This window comes from Schistocerca nitens, chromosome 7, assembly GCF_023898315.1.
Source record: "Schistocerca nitens isolate TAMUIC-IGC-003100 chromosome 7, iqSchNite1.1, whole genome shotgun sequence".
Taxonomy (NCBI): Eukaryota; Metazoa; Arthropoda; class Insecta; order Orthoptera; family Acrididae; genus Schistocerca; species Schistocerca nitens.
Genome location: NC_064620.1, coordinates 100,340,201 through 100,357,936, shown reverse-complemented (window position 1 = coordinate 100,357,936; position 17,736 = coordinate 100,340,201). Strand labels below are relative to the sequence as shown.

Below are 17,736 nucleotides of genomic sequence, written 5' to 3'. Positions count from 1 at the left end.
TGAGTCCCATAGTGCTCAGAGCCATTTGAACCATTTGAACCTAATATTTTCACTAAAGGTCGAAAGTTGTTCTGACACTGCTGTGGTGGTAAAAAAAAGGGGGAGTTAATCCCTAATAGAAAACGGAGTGGAACGAAATTTCCTACTATTGAAGTAATGTGGCTGAAAGAAATTTGAATAAAACTGTTTTATCAAAACGGTTTGTTCTGTGAAAAATTAATGTTTTTGTCCAAAAACTGAAACAGCTGTTGATATAAATATTACCCGTAACTGGTGTGGGTCTTCAATTTAGTTGTCTGTTAAGGCACTGTTAAATAAAAAGAAACGGTCCTTTCCACTACTGCAGGAATTGTAACATAAGCCAGATAAATAAGACTATTTTGGTACGAATCGTCATTTTACTGAGCTCGATTTATACAAATAACACGACAGAATTCACGAAGTACTGAAATCAAATGCGTACTACTGCAAATAAACAATATTACTTCAGAAAACAGAGAAATAGTCTAACCTCCCTGTAATATCCTCCAGTTTCTCTCTACAAATTGAAAAGACGAAGTACGGCTTCCTTCGACAAGTGAAAAATGGATATAAATTCGGAATCGGTATCGTCTCACGTTTTTCACCTTCCACATTCTCATGAACAGTTCAAATTTTCGTCATTTCTGTCTGCAACTTCATGTCTCTATTCCTGCCGTCTTCAAAACTATTACGCGGTTTAGCTCGCTAACCGGCCAAAAATCACCGGTTCAAGTTATCCCGAATTTATTCTTCTGTTAGGCGTTATTCCGGGTTGGTACAATGCGTTACTCGAGCTATTCCGGAAACTGAGCTTAAGCGGTTGCTTACCGGAGATTGTACAACCGATGCTATGCTATAGGCTTTAACTTGCTGAAACCACAGCCTAACAATGAATCTCTGCTTCATAAATTTCTTGAAGTAAAGTTACTTCTCTACTTTATAAATCACCAATACAGTGGAATCGATGGGTGGTTAAAACATTTTACTGGTAACAGGGATGCAAATCGATAATGTCAATTTTCTGTGAAAGACACTTTGGCATTGTTACCGCTACATAGCGTAGATCTTTGTGTGCAATTTCAACCTCATTGGTGCGTTTAAATCTTTTAAGGGCGCCAAACGTGAAACTTACTATTTGAAAGAGGTGTATTGATTGAAAGTAGGTGTTTTAATAACCTTGCTATAGGTCAATCATGGAAACTGGAGCTTTACTAGTTTATCAGTGCAAAGTTTGCAAATATATAGTAAGTGACAGTAGTTACCTTGTTCCTGGAAATGAGGATCTCATCCTCGTGTCACGTAAGTGAACTTTCGTTGTTTCTCGAATTGTAGATTTTCTTCCGTCGTAGTATTGTATATTTGCTCATGACGTCACTTTCCTATATAGCAGAAGAGTGTAATGACATGTGTAGAGGCTGTATATAAATCTCCTGTATGTTCATTTATTTAATTAGTACTATAGTACTGTAATGTTTTGGGCATTTTCATCTTAAATCATAAATGTCAAGAGTGAATGTGTCGTGTCATATCATCACTTCAAAGTTTTCTGAAAAACATATGTTGAAGTCCCACAAGACACTTCTCAAAAACTCCAATAGGCCTATTTTGATTTTATTGTGATTTGTTAAAGCGATACAGAGCTCTCAGAATGAGAGTATTTGTAAAAATCTTACGAAGGGAAAGTTAAAGAAACATTATATTAGAACAACCACAAGCGATAGAGATCTGAAATTATTTTTAATGAAAACCTTGTCTACAATACTACCATACATAATTAACGCATTTTTCATCTTTAATTTGAAAAAGTAGACTACAGAAATTTGTAACTTTTAGCAAACTTGAAAATTATGTTTTGAAAATATGGACAGTCACAGGGTGTTAGGGTAATTCCATGTCAAATCAACACAGTGATTTTACTCACCATTTCAGAGTTTGATAAAACTTGGCATAAGGGTAATAAACAATAGATTAAGAAAAATACCCTATTTTATTGAAATCCGTTGACCCATTTTGAAAAAAACCGGAAATGTAAAGTTTTCAGAAATCACCAAAAAACACTAAACTGCAATAATTTCAAATTGCTTAGCAACTGTACTAATTAAGCTATAATAGTGGTAGAGATGTTATTTTCCATGATGTTTTCTATGATATACAACACAATATGGGTTCGAGATGATTTTTTTTCTTTCGTTTTTCACTTTAAATGAAAATTTAAATTTTTCATTTTTCAGACTGAGTGTCATCACAAAGGTTCAAAAAATTATACGTAATTCATCATATTATTGTTAACTAATTCCCTAAGTGAGAAAGAGGGATTGTCCTGGGTTCACATCCTTATAAAATTTCAAAAATTCACATTTTGCTAAAGACAAAACTTTTGTGGGCTTAAAATTTGCAAATTAAGCAGACATATACATAATTTTATTATTAATATATCTAAGCACACATTCAAATTTAATGTTAACACACAGATTCCAAATGTCAGTAGCAAAACCAGATTTAAACAGTCTGTGTTTAGAGATGGAACTTCTTGTTAAATGCTTCTTTTGTTTTTACAGTTAGATCCAGCCACCACTTCTTGTCCCAGACAGCAGAAACATATCCAAGAATGTCTTTCAAAGCCAATCTTTCTGGAGATTTTGTAACTGTTTCAACAATAGAGCCCATGGTCTGGGGATTACGGAAGTGTCAGATTCCCCCCATGTGCTTTCTCCCATGACGTCTTCTATATGGCAGAAATGGCTATTCTAAGCATCTCCAATATGGCGCCTATGATGTCACTACATACACACGGTAACAAACAATAACATTCCCTCCAAAAATACAATCAAACTAACAGGGCAGCTGCAGGAAACTGGGGATTTTAGGGAGGGGATAAGCTAAATATAACAGTAAAAAAGACACCATGATCCCAAAACACACAAGACGTTAAACAAAAACATTACAAAATCTACAGGAATCGGACACTTCCCTTGACCTATATAGGTCAAGCGCAGCTGACGATACCAAACCACCAACGCCTACAGCAAAAACTACGAAAATTGGAGTCAAACATTTTCCTTGACCACAGCTGACGATACCAAAACTGCAATATCTACATATAAAACAATAAAAATTGGAATTTGTCATTTCCCTTCACCTATATAGGTCAACCATAACTGTTGATACGAAAAAAACACCACCTACAGCTATGAAAAACAAAACCACAACACCTCAAAAATTCAAAGTAAAACATCCCTATGCAAATTAACATACATTCAGTGTACAATAAATACAGAAAAACATTACAACTTGAGAAAAATAGACCCAAAAAAAAATTTACTTACCACCAAGAAATGTTGGTGCTGCAAAAGGTTGGCCATCCCAAACACACACACACACACACACACACACACACACACACACACACACACACGGCACCATCAAACACAACCAGACTACATGTTCCAACACAACCAACTCATAAACTCCGCGCCGTAATGACACACCACCCTTACGTAGTGGGTCAAAGCAGACGGGTGGAATTGGACGCTTCCGTTAACACCATGGTCTCTGAAAAAGCCCTTATCAATATTTTTGACGCACTTGATGCAGTCAGTATAAAAGTATGTAATTTATGTGTTCCTTTTATGGAAACAGATTGAGTAACGTGCTCTTCCAGAAATCTACCAGTTTCAGTGTACTCTTCTTGTGCTTAAAATTCAAAATGTACAAATGTAATGCTTTTAACTGCCCTATCAAAATGTGGTTGTCATATGGCCTCTTTGGACTTGCTTTTGCGTCTGACATCGTCACAGGGTCCTTTTCCATGATCAGAGTCAAATAAATGCCATTATGTTTCGGTATCAAAATGTTCTTTGTGGAAGATCAGTTTACAAAATTTTTTTTATTCATATACTAAGCTGCACTGCCATCTGAAAAGTAGTATCTGCATATCAGTCTGAAATTTGAATATAATAGAGGGAAACATTCCACGTGGGAAAAATATATCTTTAAACAAAGATGATATAACTTACCGAACGAAAGTTTTAAAAACTGAATTAGCTTTTTTTGAAAATTGTGGTATTATGCTCTAGACATCTAGAAATTGACATAACTCATGTGCTCTGTTGCGTTCTCCCCTTTGTAATATACCAAGGGGAGGGGGGAGGGGGACTGCGGCATGATCACTTGGCCAGTGATAACCTGGGGCCTCATCGTGGACCACAAAAGTGTGTAATTCTCAGAGAAGTCACATATAACAACACATTCATCCTCATCCAAGTTTTCCTTGATCCCATTTAGAAAAGAGCTTTGCTGCTTCGTTAGAAAGTCATGAAGTATTAGTGTGGTTAGTTTCTCAGAAAATAATTCAGTGAGCTCTGATGAGGTCTTCTGCATGATTTCTAAGTTGCTTCTGTCTACTGAAACCCAAGGGTTGAGAAGTATTTTCAACCAAATTACTATTAAATGCACTTTATAGTGTTCTTTTTATTGGGTAACTTCAGGGGCAAAAACGGCAGTTTCCCATAATGCAGTGGTATGATGTTGGGTTGCACAGCACTTTTGCCAAACAGTGTTTGTAACAGGCCAATTCTCCAATGGTTAAGATACCGAGTTAAGTGTTTTCGATCATTAGTTTGACATTTTGATGTGTAGTGCAAACACGTACTGAGTGTGTTCCACTACGACCAGTTAAAATGTAGTGTTTTGGGTGCAATTTTTGCAAATTTACAAAACCCAGTCTTCATTGTGGAAAATTTAGCTTTGAAACTGTTGAATGCTTCTTTTAAACTGCACAAAACTGTCCTTTAGATATTACAGTCTTTCTTCCCTTCCATTATTCTACTTATTTCATTATTTTCATAAAAATAATTTCACACTATTTGCACAACCTCTTGTAACAAATTCCTTCCCAGTTTTTGCTCAGGACTTCCTAATATACTTCTCTCCTTCAAAAGCCTTTCTGCCTGGTGTACCCTGGTTGGGAGCATTGAGTTCATCCATTATCTTCCTAATACTAAAAGATTCAGGCAAACATGTTTGTAGCATTACTTTCTTTTTCCTACTACTTGAAGAAAAACTACCTTTCAGGTTACATATTACAGACTGTTCCAGTGACTCACATTCATTCTCTGAGGAATCTGTGCATTAGCAAATAATTGTTTTTTAAAGGCTAACTCAGTGGTTTTCAGTGGAATACTGTTTCATCCGAAGTTTTGTACTATGTATAGGGGACACTTTTAATTGCTGAAGAAACGTGTATTTAGTGTCTCCAGAATAGCTGAAGGTGGAGGAACAAAGCTTGTTTCCTCATCATATGAAGATTTTTCTACAATCATTATTTTCTTGAATATTTTTCAATGAGCCAGTGTGCTTCGTACAATTAGCACACATTTTTGATACCTTTGGGGTATTAGGAAACATATCACATATCCATTCAGGCACATTTCTTAGTCTCTTTGTTTTTCAGTGAATGATTTTATTATTAAGTCAGTGTGAAGACTTCAAGGTTTGAAGCAACTGAATCATAACAGCTCTAGATTCACAGTTACAGTTGCCTTGACCTTGAACTGGCATAGCGAAACCTGGGCAGCTGCAATAATAGTAGTTAGCTATTTAAGATTGTTGGAATCAGTAGTGGGAATTTCTATCCCAGTTTGTTCTTTTTACACATAGTAATCAAATCTTAATAATTACAGTTACTGATTACAATTGTATTAAAAAAATAGTTTTAGTACTTTTGATAAAATATTCACTCATCAGTCACTAGTGACATTTTAAACATATTACAAATAAATTCATGAAAAATTTTACTGTGTGCTGTATGGCATAGGAAACCTCATGGAAAAATGCTGCAAAATGATACCTCTCCAACCATTTCTGCTTAATTAGGAGAGTTCTATTGTGTTTTTACTTTTATATGTTAAGCATCCATTAATCATATATTTGATATGGGATATAGCCTACTTTTTACATTAGTACAAAATTTTAAATACATGTTACATAACAGTAACATTGATTCAAATTCATAAGTAATTTAAGCACATTATACAGTACAGTAAATCATTGAAATAAAATATATTAATATAATAGTACCACCTAATATATATATAGTACAATAGGTGGAAAAGCAGTTTCAGATACATAATACAAAAAAGAAAATAATTTAAATGATGTCAATAGACATTCATTTACTGAAGGAAATGATTTACATTTATGTTAACAGATATTCATTTACAGTATAATAGCACCTGTCTTATAAAAATGTTTTCAAAGTCACCTTGAATTTTTGTGTTTCTTTTATTTCCTTGATGTGGCGAGGAAGTTTATTGTTAAATTTTTTTGCCAGTATCCAGTAGTCCATTTTGTCTGAGAGTTGTTTTGATGTTCGCTGTGGAAGTCTGATTTTTGCCTGGTGTCATGTGCATGGACTGCTTGATTTGTGCATGCTAAGTGGTTTTTGGTTTCTTAAATTTTCTTAAGGTATGTAATTATCTCAAGAATGTACATGCATGGTTGTGGTAGTATATGGAGTGTTTTAAAAAGGGGTTTGCAAGAATTTCTGGGTGGGGTATTGTCAGTTGCCCGAATGATCCTCTGTGCTATCAAACAGCTTTGGCTTACTGGCAAATTTCCCCAAAAAATTATCCCATATCGCAACAGTAATTCTGCTTGGGCATAACACACATTTTTTAGTGTTTCTTTTGTTGTACACCTAACAAATATATTTATGCCATTACATATTGTGCTAAGCTTCTTGCAGATGTATTTAATGTGTGCCCCACTTCATGCTGTCCTGGATCCATAATCCTAGAAATGCAACATCATATTGGATGCAAGCAGCAATCTGGAGAGGGTGGGGAACTGTTAAGTTCTGCTGCATGTTGTGCCACTGGGCGTCAACTTTGCCCTTGGCCACAGTTTGCCGTTGGATGTTCATCTTGGTGGACAGCTGGTTGGTGGTCATACATGTATCAAAAGCTGGGCAATGACTGCAGCTGAGCTGGTATGTGATAGGGCTGCTTTCACAGGAGGCCCAGCCTTTGATGCGGTAGGATAAATCTGTGACAGGACTGGAATAGGTAGTGCCGGGTGGGTGGCTTGGGCAGGTTTTGCGCCCGGGTCTTCCACTGGGGTATGATCCTGGTGGCAAGGGGTTGGGATCTGGAGCGGCATACGGCTGGATGTGGATACTGTGGAGCTTGGATGGATAACAGAACAGAGAGGGGTGGGAAGTATCTCGGGAAGGATGTCCCTCATTTCAGGGCACAATGATAGGTAATCAAGAAGGATGTGGTTCAGGTGTTCCAGTCCGGGGTGGTACTGGTTGACGAAGAGGACACTCCTCTGTGGGTGAATTTTGTGGAGGTGGTGGATGGATTGGGGTTGTGAGGGGAAATAGCATGGAAAATCTGTTTGCGGACTAGGTCTGTAGGGTAGTTCCTGTCTGTGAAGACCTTTGTGACACCCTCGGCACACTGAGTACTCACCACCAAGCTGTGGCAAGAGAAAAGTAGACCACCCTCTGCACAGCCTGCACCTGAACATAACACACTGTGTTTCAATGACTGCTTCACTACTGGAGCCATCTGGATCTTTCCCTCCACCACCAGTTTTCCTGAACTGTGCAGATCGGAGTTATCATTACAGTACATTCTCCACTCATGTAACTATACCGGGCTCAACCTACTGCACCACACCCTCCACTCAACAGTTTCCATCCCCTGTGTGCTGTCATCTCCTCCCTATTCTCATCTCCCACCATGTTTATTTGCAGCCCTCTGCCAATGCATCCGCCCGTCTTTCCTCACCTCCCTGCCCCACAACCTCCTGGCACTGCACCTTTTGGCAGTCTAGTCCCTGCACACTCAATCAGACAGCATTCGTCTCTGTTCCCACCTGTACACTACTATTGCTTCCCATTCCCCACTCTCTCCAGATTGCTGCTTGCATCCTATATGATGTTGCATTTTGACCCGAGATACTGGAGTGTGTGTGTGTGTGCGTGCGTGCGTGCGTGCGTGCGTGCGCGCGCGCGCACAAACTCCAGTATCTCGGGTCAAAATGCAACATCATATAGGATGCAAGCAGCAATCTGGAGAGAGTGGGGAATGGGAAGCAATAGTAGTGTACAGGTGTGTGTGTGTTCATCTCTCTCTCTATCTGTCTCTCTCTCTCTCTCTCTCTCTCTCTCTCTCTCTCTCTGTCTCTCTCTCCTACTGACGGAGGCTGTGGTCGAAAGCTGTTTGTCAGCATCTTTTAATCGTGCCCGTCTGCAACTTGACGTGTCTTCTTTACAATAAGTAGCAATCTATCTTTTCCTACATTGTTAAGCTAAAAGAAAAGAAATTTAATATGGTGTGCCCTAAGGTTCTATCTTGGGCCCAGTGTTGTTCTTAATATTTATCATTGACCTAGAATCATCTGGTGATTCCCCAAAAGGTGATCTTTTGCTGGGTATCTGACCACATCGAGATGCAGGGAACCGACGTGGCCAAGAAGCATGTCAGGATGGTGTTGTCCGTCAATGTCCCATCCTGTTGCATGCTGTCACGCCATTTTTTGGCACGCACATCATATATCAGTGGGAGACTCAATGGTTGAAGGTGACAAGAAAGAAGCTGTGGTCACTTAAATTGACCACACAGGCATGGCAGACTTCATGTCAGCCTCAATGCTGGAAGGACGTTCTGCTTACCAGACTGTGCATCAGACATAGCTCTTTAATGCATGGTTTCCTCCTCCAGTGGGAGGATCCACCACTCTGTGAGGTTTGTTGTGTGCCACTTTTGGTTTAGCATATTTTGTCAAGATGTGTTGTATATACTGATATAAGGGCAGCCCTTGGCCTGGATAGAGATCTGCCCACCATACTCGCCTATACCGTTTCCAGTGTTACAAAGGTCGAGATTTTGTGAACTGTCAGGCCGCATCCCTAGGTTGGTGGGGAAGGGAGGCAGACTTTATTGCATTATAAACTGCTCCGCATGTAGGGACAGCGTTTGTTCACCCATGAGATTGGCATGCTGACTTTTTATTGGGGCACTGTTGACCGTGATGTTGATCATCCGTCACGTAAAATAATAATAATAATCTACAACTGTCCATAACTGTGAAATTGTTCCTGGTACAGGGTTTTGTGCACGAACTTCCCTCTCAATTATATCTCGTAAATGTTTGCTGGGATTCACGTCGGGTGATCTGGGTGGCCAAATCATTCACTCCAAATGTCCAGGATGTTCTTCAAAACAATAATGAACAATTGTGACAAAACATCTTTGTTGGGAACATGAATCCATGAATGGCTGCAAATTGTCCGCATGTAGCTGAACACAACTAGAGGACCCAGTCCATTCAATGTAAACGTAGCCCACACCAATATAGAGCCATCACCAGTTTGCACAGTGCCTTGTTGACAGCTTTCGTCCTTGGGTTCATGGGGTCTGAGCCACATTCAAACTCTACCATCAGCTCTTAGTGACTGAAATTGAAACTCGTCTAACCAGATCTCAGTTTCCCAGTCATCTGGGGTCCAACCAGTATGGTTACGAGTCAATGATAGGTGCAGTAAGTGATGTCGTGCTTTTAGCAGACACTTGTCTGTTGTCCGGTGCCAAAGCTCATTAACGCCAAACGTCACACTGTCCTAATAGATACGTTTCACTATTAAAGCAATTCTGAAAAATAGTGGAGCTCACATTATACTCAACATGTACTGAGAGTTAGCCTAAACTAGAGACTGTTATTAGTTTCATGTTTGAGGAAACAGGCAAGTGTTTTGTGGATGATGACGTAAATGATGTGAGATGGGAATTGACTCTGTCTCCATTCTGGAGAACTACCATTCTGTATCACTGAATTTGTTCTTACTCAAAATTCTAAAATATGTTTAAGCTCAGGCGGATTGATCTACATATAAAAATAGTCTAAAGAGTCTTCTTCGTAACTAGTGTGTGTGTGTGTGTGTGTGTGTGTGTGTGTGTGTGTAGAAAGCAAGACACATGAAATTGAACTAAGCTATTCACACAAGTCATAGATGGAGATTCGAGTAAGAAATTTGATTCAATTTGTGTAGGTCTTTTAAAAGCTTCAATGACCAAGCACATAAATTTACTTACTATTAGGTTGCACAAAATGATGGAAAAGTTGCGATTTATGACACAGTAATGTAGTACCCTCTGCCTTAATGAGTGAATGGGTAGTGTATTTCCTTATTCAGTTTTCTGTTGAGACTTTTTCGGTTTCGGGATATACTGTTTTGTGTTTTTACCATTCATTCATTTCAGAGTCCGGTCAGCCTTTTCAAAAAACAGTAGCTGTGATAGCTTTGTCATTTCCTTTTTAAACATCTTGTATTGCACGGGTTGTCCAGGAGAGGGCATACAAGTAGGTGGCTTAGATCTTCTTCAGCCCCGCAGTCGCAAGAGGTGTCTGCATTCACTGGAAGGATTCCCCATTTCTTCAGGTTGGTCTTGCATTGGAGGACGCCCACTCTTAGGCGGTTGAGGAACCTCCATACAGGATATTGTAAGTTTGTGCCAGGAGCTAATTCTTCTATTGGTGATAGGTCTGCGGACAGTGAGCTCTTCCATGTTGCAAGACGAATTGCCTCTGGTGCTCCCTCCAGTGGCGCAATCCTAGCAAGGAAACTCTTGTGGGATTTAAGGTGGAATCTTGCTGCCTGATGACCATACAGAGGATGTTGGTGGACATTCTCCTGCTTTGTTCTCTCATTGTATGCAGCAGTGCCGCCCCCCCCCCCCCCCCCCCTCCCCGGATGTTGGGTGGGGCTATTCCAACAATTGGATACAATTTCTGCACTGGTGTTGGCTTCAAGCATCCTGAGATGATCCTTGCAGTATCATTGACCGCAATATCGACTTGCTTAGCATGAGCTGAAGGGTTCCACACAGGAGCAGCATACTCAGTGGCTGATACACAAAGTGCAAGTGCAGAAGTCCTTAGGAGATGCGGGTTGGCTCCCCAGCTGCTGCCAATCAGCTTCTTAAGTATCCCATTGCAGTCAATGACTTTGTATTTCACATTTAGACATTGCTGCCTGTACGTTAGAGCCCTGTCCAGTGTGACACCTAGGTAGACTCTTGTTGGGCAATGTTTCAGTTGCTCTCCTCGCCATGTGATGTCCAGCTTTTTCTGTGCTTCCCTGTTTCGTAAGTGGAAGGCGCTCACTTGAGTTTTACTGGGATTGAGCGTCAGGTGGTTGGCATCATATTACTCAGAGAGTTCATCCATTGCTAGATACAGTTTTCCCTCTACTTCGTTAAAGGTTGGCCCATGAACAGTTACTGCTGTGTCATCGGCGTAGATGAAGAGCCTAGTACGTGCTGGTACTGGCTGATCATGTGTGTAGATATTGTACAGTGCTGGGGCAAGCACACTGCCTTGGGGGAGACCGTTCTTCTGCGTTCACCATCTACTCTTCTTACCCTATAATGTAACTTGGAATCTTCTGTTTTGAAGGAAGGTGGTAAAAAGGGATGATAGTTGGTAGTCCTTAGTAAGGTCATACACTTTCTTTAACAGTTTCCTGTGATTCATAGTGTCGTATGCAGCAGTTAGATAAACAAAAGCGACTCCAGTAATCTCACCACGCTCAAAACTGTCCTTGATGTGCTGGGCTAGATTCAGGATCTGACTACAGCATGATTTGCCAGCATGAAAGACTACTTGTGGGATAAACTTCACTTTGAGGGTGGCACTGATTCGGTAAAGTACCAGCCGTTCTAATATCTTGAAGGTGTGGCATAAAAGGGAGACGATCGAAATTTTTTTGGATCATTTGGTTCCTCTCCAGGCCTAAGTATTGCAGTGACTTCTGCCACATTTTGTGGATGTGTAGCTTGGCGACACGTGTGTTCATTAGGCTTAGAAGCCACTCCATCGTTTTACAGCCGAAGTTCTTCTGTTCAACTCTAAGCTCATCGACACCTGCTGCGTTATGCATCTTCAAACTGGAGATGGCGCCTTATAGTTCAGCCATGGAGAAGGGATCCCAAAGAAAACAATGCTCTGTTTCTGGATAGCATTGAAGAGCTTCTTCGGCCAGCCTTCCTTCTGTTTTGCCATTCTGCAGAAGCTGGGTTGCCACTTTATCAGGAGTCACACTCGTAAAATAGCCTTGCGATTGTACAGCGTCACCACTCAGGTTTTTAAGCAGTTTCCAGGCTTGTCTACTGTTCAGCTTCATGTTGAGGTTCTCTACCAGGTTACTCCACTTGGCCTTGCGGGTTGCTGAGATGGCTTGCAGCAATATTTCACCAGCTTGGATCGTTTCTTCTGCAAATGGATCCTCTTCATAGAGTTTGGTATCTTTCTAACAACAGTTTGTCGGCACTGGACATGCCTGGAAAATACGGAGTTCTGCATCCTCGTGGAATAGTCTTCCTCGAAAGTTGGACGCATTTGACGAAGTTTTCGTCCATTTCAGGAAGCGGTGAAATGTTTATCACTTTTGAGTCAAGCTCTTCACTGAACTTCTGCCAGTCAGCCTTCTTGATGTTAAACCTCTTAAGGCTCTACTATGGGATTCGCAGTGCATATGACAGGTCTGTGTTGGGTACAAGGGATGGGCTCTCCTACAGTCTTCATACATTGTACAGCTGCCTTTGAAGAAACACAGATGTTGTCTGGGTTGTACCCTCTTTTCCACCTGCCACTGTTAAAGGAGGGTGGGAGCGTCAGATCACGGATCAGATGTATGTCGTGAGCCTCAGCCCATGTTTCTAGACTTGTTCCGTTTGTGTCAGTATCTGGGTATCCCCATGATGTGCTTCTGCAATTGAAATCGCCTATGACGAAGTTCCATCTCTTGAGTGAGGACACCTTCCTAGGTGCGTTTTCCTCCACCCACTATGCAGTGCCTTTTTCTGTGCAGACAATGACCATGGAATTTTTTGTGCCTCATATCCAGCACGGTAGCCAATCCATTGTGGTGGGGCTGCTATGTACCCTGTTGGTTGTAGCCCCCCTGATTACACAGGGATAGCTTTGCTGATGCCTGCTCCGTTAACTCCCCACATATGCCAAGGAGTAGATACCCGTTCTCCTGGGGCATTGGGACTCCCGGCAATGGCCATCCTGCCTGGTGGCCTTTGCTGCAGTTGGGTGGCACCTGTGGGGAGGGCCCCTGGTTTGATTGAGTGGCATCGGGGCGGACGACATGTGATGAAGCGTACCATGTCATCACTTGCTGGTGATCAAACGCCAGCAGTCTCTAAGCATTCCAAGTCTCAGTACAATGCAAGGAAGTATGATCCTAAATTGTTCACCTCCCTGGCTACACCAGGGGAGGAACGCCAGGCTAAGTATGGCAGCAAACCTTATTTGCCCTGGTACTTCGTATGTACGAGAGCTGATGGGGACTCCTTTGTCTCGATTAAGCCTCAGTTTTTTGTAGAGCATTTAGAGGACATGGTTGGGAAGGTGGAGGACTTGCGTCCAAAATGCGGTCAAGGTCAGTCTTTATACAAACGGTATCCTCTGCCCAGTCACGGGCATTACTCGCTTGTGACAAACTGGGGGATGTTTCCGTTACCATTTCGCCTCATAAGAGCTTGAATATGGTCCAGGGTATTATATTCCACAGGGGCCTTCTTTTTGCAGTCTGGCGACGAGGAATTCATCTTGTCCAGCACATCCATCGGGGTCCGACGGATAATCAGTTTGCCACCGATGCCTTCATCTTGGCCTTCAAGGGTGACACCTTACCTGAGATGGTGAAGGTGGTGGTCTACCGCTGTGATGTTGCTGTTCTTGTGGTCTTCAGTCCTGAGACTGGTTTGATGCAGCTCTCCATGCTACTCTATCCTGTCCAAGCTTCTTCATCTCCCAGTACCTACTGCAGCCTACATCCTTCTGAATCTGCTTAGTGTATTCATCTCTTGGTCTCCCTCTACGATTTTTACCCTCCACGCTGCCCTCCAGTACCAAATTGGTGATCCCTTGATCCCTCAGAACATGTCCAACCAACCGATCCCTTCTTCTAGTCAAGTTGTGCCACAAACTCCTCTTCTCCCAGATTCTATTCAATACCTCCTCATTAGTTATGTGATCTACCCATCTAATCTTCAGCATTCTTCTGTAGCACCACATTTCGAAAGCTTCTATTCTCTTCTTGTGTAAACTATTTATCGTCCATGTTTCACTTCCATACATGGCTACACTCCATACAAATACTTTCAGAAACGACTTCCTGACACTTAAATCTATACTCGATGTTAACAAATTTCTCTTCTTCAAAAACGCTTTCCTTGCCATTGCCAGTCTACATTTTATATCCTCTCTACTTCGACCATCAGTTATTTTGCTCCCCAAACAGCAAAACTCCTTTACTACTTCAAGTGTCTCATTTGCTAATCTAATTCCCTCAGCATCAACCGATTTAATTCGACTGCATTCTATCATCCTCATTTTGCTTTTGTTGATGTTCATCTTATACCCTCCTTTCAAAACACTGTCCATTCCATTCAACTGCTCTTCCAAGTCCTTTGCTGTCTCTGACAGAATTACAATGTCATCGGCAAACCTCCAAGTTTTTATTTCTTCTCCATGGATTTTAATACCTACTCCGAACTTTTCTTTTGTTTCCTTCACTACTTGCTCAATATACAGATTGAATAACATCGGGGAGAGGCTACAACCCTGTCTCACTCCTTTCCCAACCACTGCTTCCCTTTCATGCCCCTCGACTCTTATAACTGCCATCTAGTTTCTGTACAAATTGTAAATACCCTTTCGCTCCTTGTATTTTACCACTGCCACCTTCAGAATTTGAAAGAGAGTATTCCAGTTAACGTTGTCAAAAGCTTTCTCTAAGTCTACAAATGCTAGAAACGTAGGTTTGCCTTTTCTTAATCTTTCTTCTAAGATAAGTCGTAACGTTAGTATTGCCTCACGTGTTCCAACATTTCTACGGAATCCAAACTGATCTTCCCCGAGGTCCACTTCTACCAGTTTTTCCATTCGTCTGTAAAGAATTCGCGTTAGTATTTTGCAGCTGTGACTTATTAAACTGATGGTTCGGTAATTTTCACATCTGTAAACACCTGCTTTCTTTGGGATTGGAATTATTATATTCTTCTTGAAGTCTGTGGGTATTTCGCCTGTCTCATACATCTTGCTCACCAGATGGTAGAGTTTTGTCATGAATGGCTCTCCCAAGGCCATCAGTAGTTCTAATTGAATGTTGTCTACTCCCGGGGCCTTGTTTCGACTTAGGTCTTTCAGTGTTCTGTCAAACTCTTCACGCAGTATTGTATCTCCCATTTCATCTTCATCTACCTCCTCTTCCATTTCCATAATATTGTCCTCAAGAACATCGCCCTTGTATAGACCCTCTATATACTCCTTCCACCTTTCTGCTTTCCCTTCTTTGCTTAGAACTGGGTTTCCATCTGAGTTCTTGATATTCATGCAAGTGGTTCTCTTTTCTCCAAAGGTATTTTTAATTTTCCTGTAGGCAGTATCTATCTTACCCCTTGTGAGATAAGCCTCTACATCCTTACATTCGTCCTCTAGCCATCCCTGCTTAGCCATTTTGCACTTCCTGTCGATCTCATTTTTGAGACGTTTGTATTCCTTTTTGCCTGCTTCACTTACTGCATTTTTGTATTTTCTCCTTTCATCAATTAAATTCAGTATCTCTTCTGTAACCCAAGGATTTCTACTAGCCCTCGTCTTTTTACCTACTTGATCCTCTGCTGCCTTCACTATTTCATCCCTCAGCGCTACCCATTCTTCTTCTACTGTATTTCTTTCCCCCATTCCTGTCAATTGTTCCGTTATGCTCTCCCTGAAACTCTGTACAACCTCTGATTCTTTCAGTTTATCCACGTCCCATCTCCTTAAATTCCCACCGCTGTGATGTTAAGCCATATATCCCTCCCCCAGTGTGGTGCTTTAAGTGCTGGAAGTTTGGCTGTATGTCTTCCCACTATTTCCAGCATTACACGTCGAGACTGTGGACATCCATCCATCCCATCCCAATACTCCGTGTGCCCCGCCTGCCATCTGTGTCAATTGCGGAGAGCATCATTCACCTTGCTAGCCAGACTGCAGGATTTTACAGAAAGGGAAGAAAATCATGGAATATAAATAAGACCCTGGACCGACTGACCTACACTGAGGCTAAGATGAAATTTGTGTGCCTACATCCTGTAGCTATGACCACCTCTTACGACACCACTATGAGAACAGTTGTCGCTCCATCAGTTCCTTGCATTCCTGTCACCTCTCAGAACCAGAAGACTACACCTGCCCCCTTTGTGGTGGGAGGCATTTGCCTCCCTTTTGCTCACGCACCACCTATTTCGGGAACAACACCTCTCTCCCAACGATTGGGGATATCAGTCGCCACTTCTGAGCCAGAGAAGCGTAAGTCTTCTTCGGCTCCTTTTGCTAGGAAGGGGTCCCTTGGGTCACTCCCTTCCCAGTTTTCTGCTAGTGGGAAAGATGACACGTGCCAGTGGCTGAAGCAACCACAGGTAGCTGGTCGTAGGGCTTCATGGTCCTCCTCAGTCCCTGAGACGGCATCAGTGAAGCCCTCCCAGCCGGACAAACCTAAGGAGCAGCAAGAGAAACCTAAAAAGAAAAAGACCCCCAAGAACCAAGGCTCTGCAGTGGCACTCACACCACCACTACCTTCAACCTTTGTGTCTGAGGATAAGGTGGAGATTCTGGTGTCCACTGAGGACCTAGATCTCGCCAGACCCTCAGACACAATGGATATAACCTCTTCAGGAAATGAGTCAGTGGCAGCAGGTGACCCCGAGGCATAGGCTGCCTCATTGAGTGTTTCATGCCTTCCCAGTCTCATGATCATGTCATCCTCCAGTGGAATTGCGGCAGGTTTTTCCACCATCTGGCTGAGCTACAGCAACTGTTAAGCTTTACACCTGCTTTTTGCATTGCCCTCCAGGAAACCTGGTTCCCGGCAATGCAGAGCCCTACCCTTCGCGGCTACAGGGGATATTACAAGAACCATAGTGAATATATTAGAGTTTCAGGTGGAGTTTGCGTTTATGTCCTGAACTCTGTACGTAGTGAACCTGTGCCACTTCAAACTCCTCTTGAAGCTGTGGCTGTCAGGATACGGATGATGCAGGAAATAACTGTCTGCAACGTGTATCTCCCTCCAGATGGTGCGGTCCCCTTTCATGTACTGGCTGCACTTATTGGTCAACTCCCTAAACCTTTCCTACTTTTGGGAGATTTATAACGCCCATAACCCCTTGTGAGGTGGCATCTTGCTTACTGGCCATGACAGAGATGTCTAAAATTTACTGTCCCAACTCGACCTCTGTCTCTTAAATACTGGGGCTGCCACACATTTCACTATGGCTCATGGTAGTTACTAGGCCATTGATTTATCAGTTTGCAGCCCTGGACTTCTCCCATCTATCCACTGGAGAGCCCACGATGGCTTGTGTGGTAGTGACGACTTCCCCAACTTCCTGTCACTCCTCCGGCGTCATGCCCACGGACACTTACCCAGATGGGCTTTAAACAATGCAGACTGGGTAGCCTTCACTTCTGCTTTCACCGTTGAATCTTCACCCACGTGGTGCTATCTGTGTTGTGATTGAGCAGATCACTACAACGATAATGTCTGCGGCAGAAAAAGTGATCCCTCGTTCTCTAGGGTGTCCCCGACGAAAGGCAGTCCCTTGGTGATCACCGGAAGGCGCTGAGACAATTAAAGAGTGTCGGCAAGCG

The 17,736-nt window shown here is 42.0% G+C and overlaps 1 protein-coding gene across 9 annotated transcripts in view; it reads left to right on the top strand.

Annotated features, from left to right (window-relative positions):
* Positions 1-1,081: 1,081 nt before the first annotated feature.
* The window catches only part of LOC126195344 (uncharacterized), a 63,122-nt gene continuing 46,467 nt past the window's right edge, over positions 1,082-17,736 (top strand). For 3 of the 9 annotated variants that reach the window (XR_007538590.1, XR_007538588.1, XM_049933917.1), the window contains exon 1: positions 1,088-1,320. Coding sequence is in view for 1 of the 9 variants with exons in the window: in XM_049933920.1 (XP_049789877.1) it covers positions 1,215-1,320 (106 nt within the window). In the remaining 8 variants the exon portion in view is untranslated. Of the gene's footprint in view, positions 1,321-1,353; positions 1,454-17,736 lie in introns of those variants that run through there. The other 6 variants (XM_049933920.1, XM_049933922.1, XM_049933921.1 and 3 more) reach the window with 4 other exon arrangements.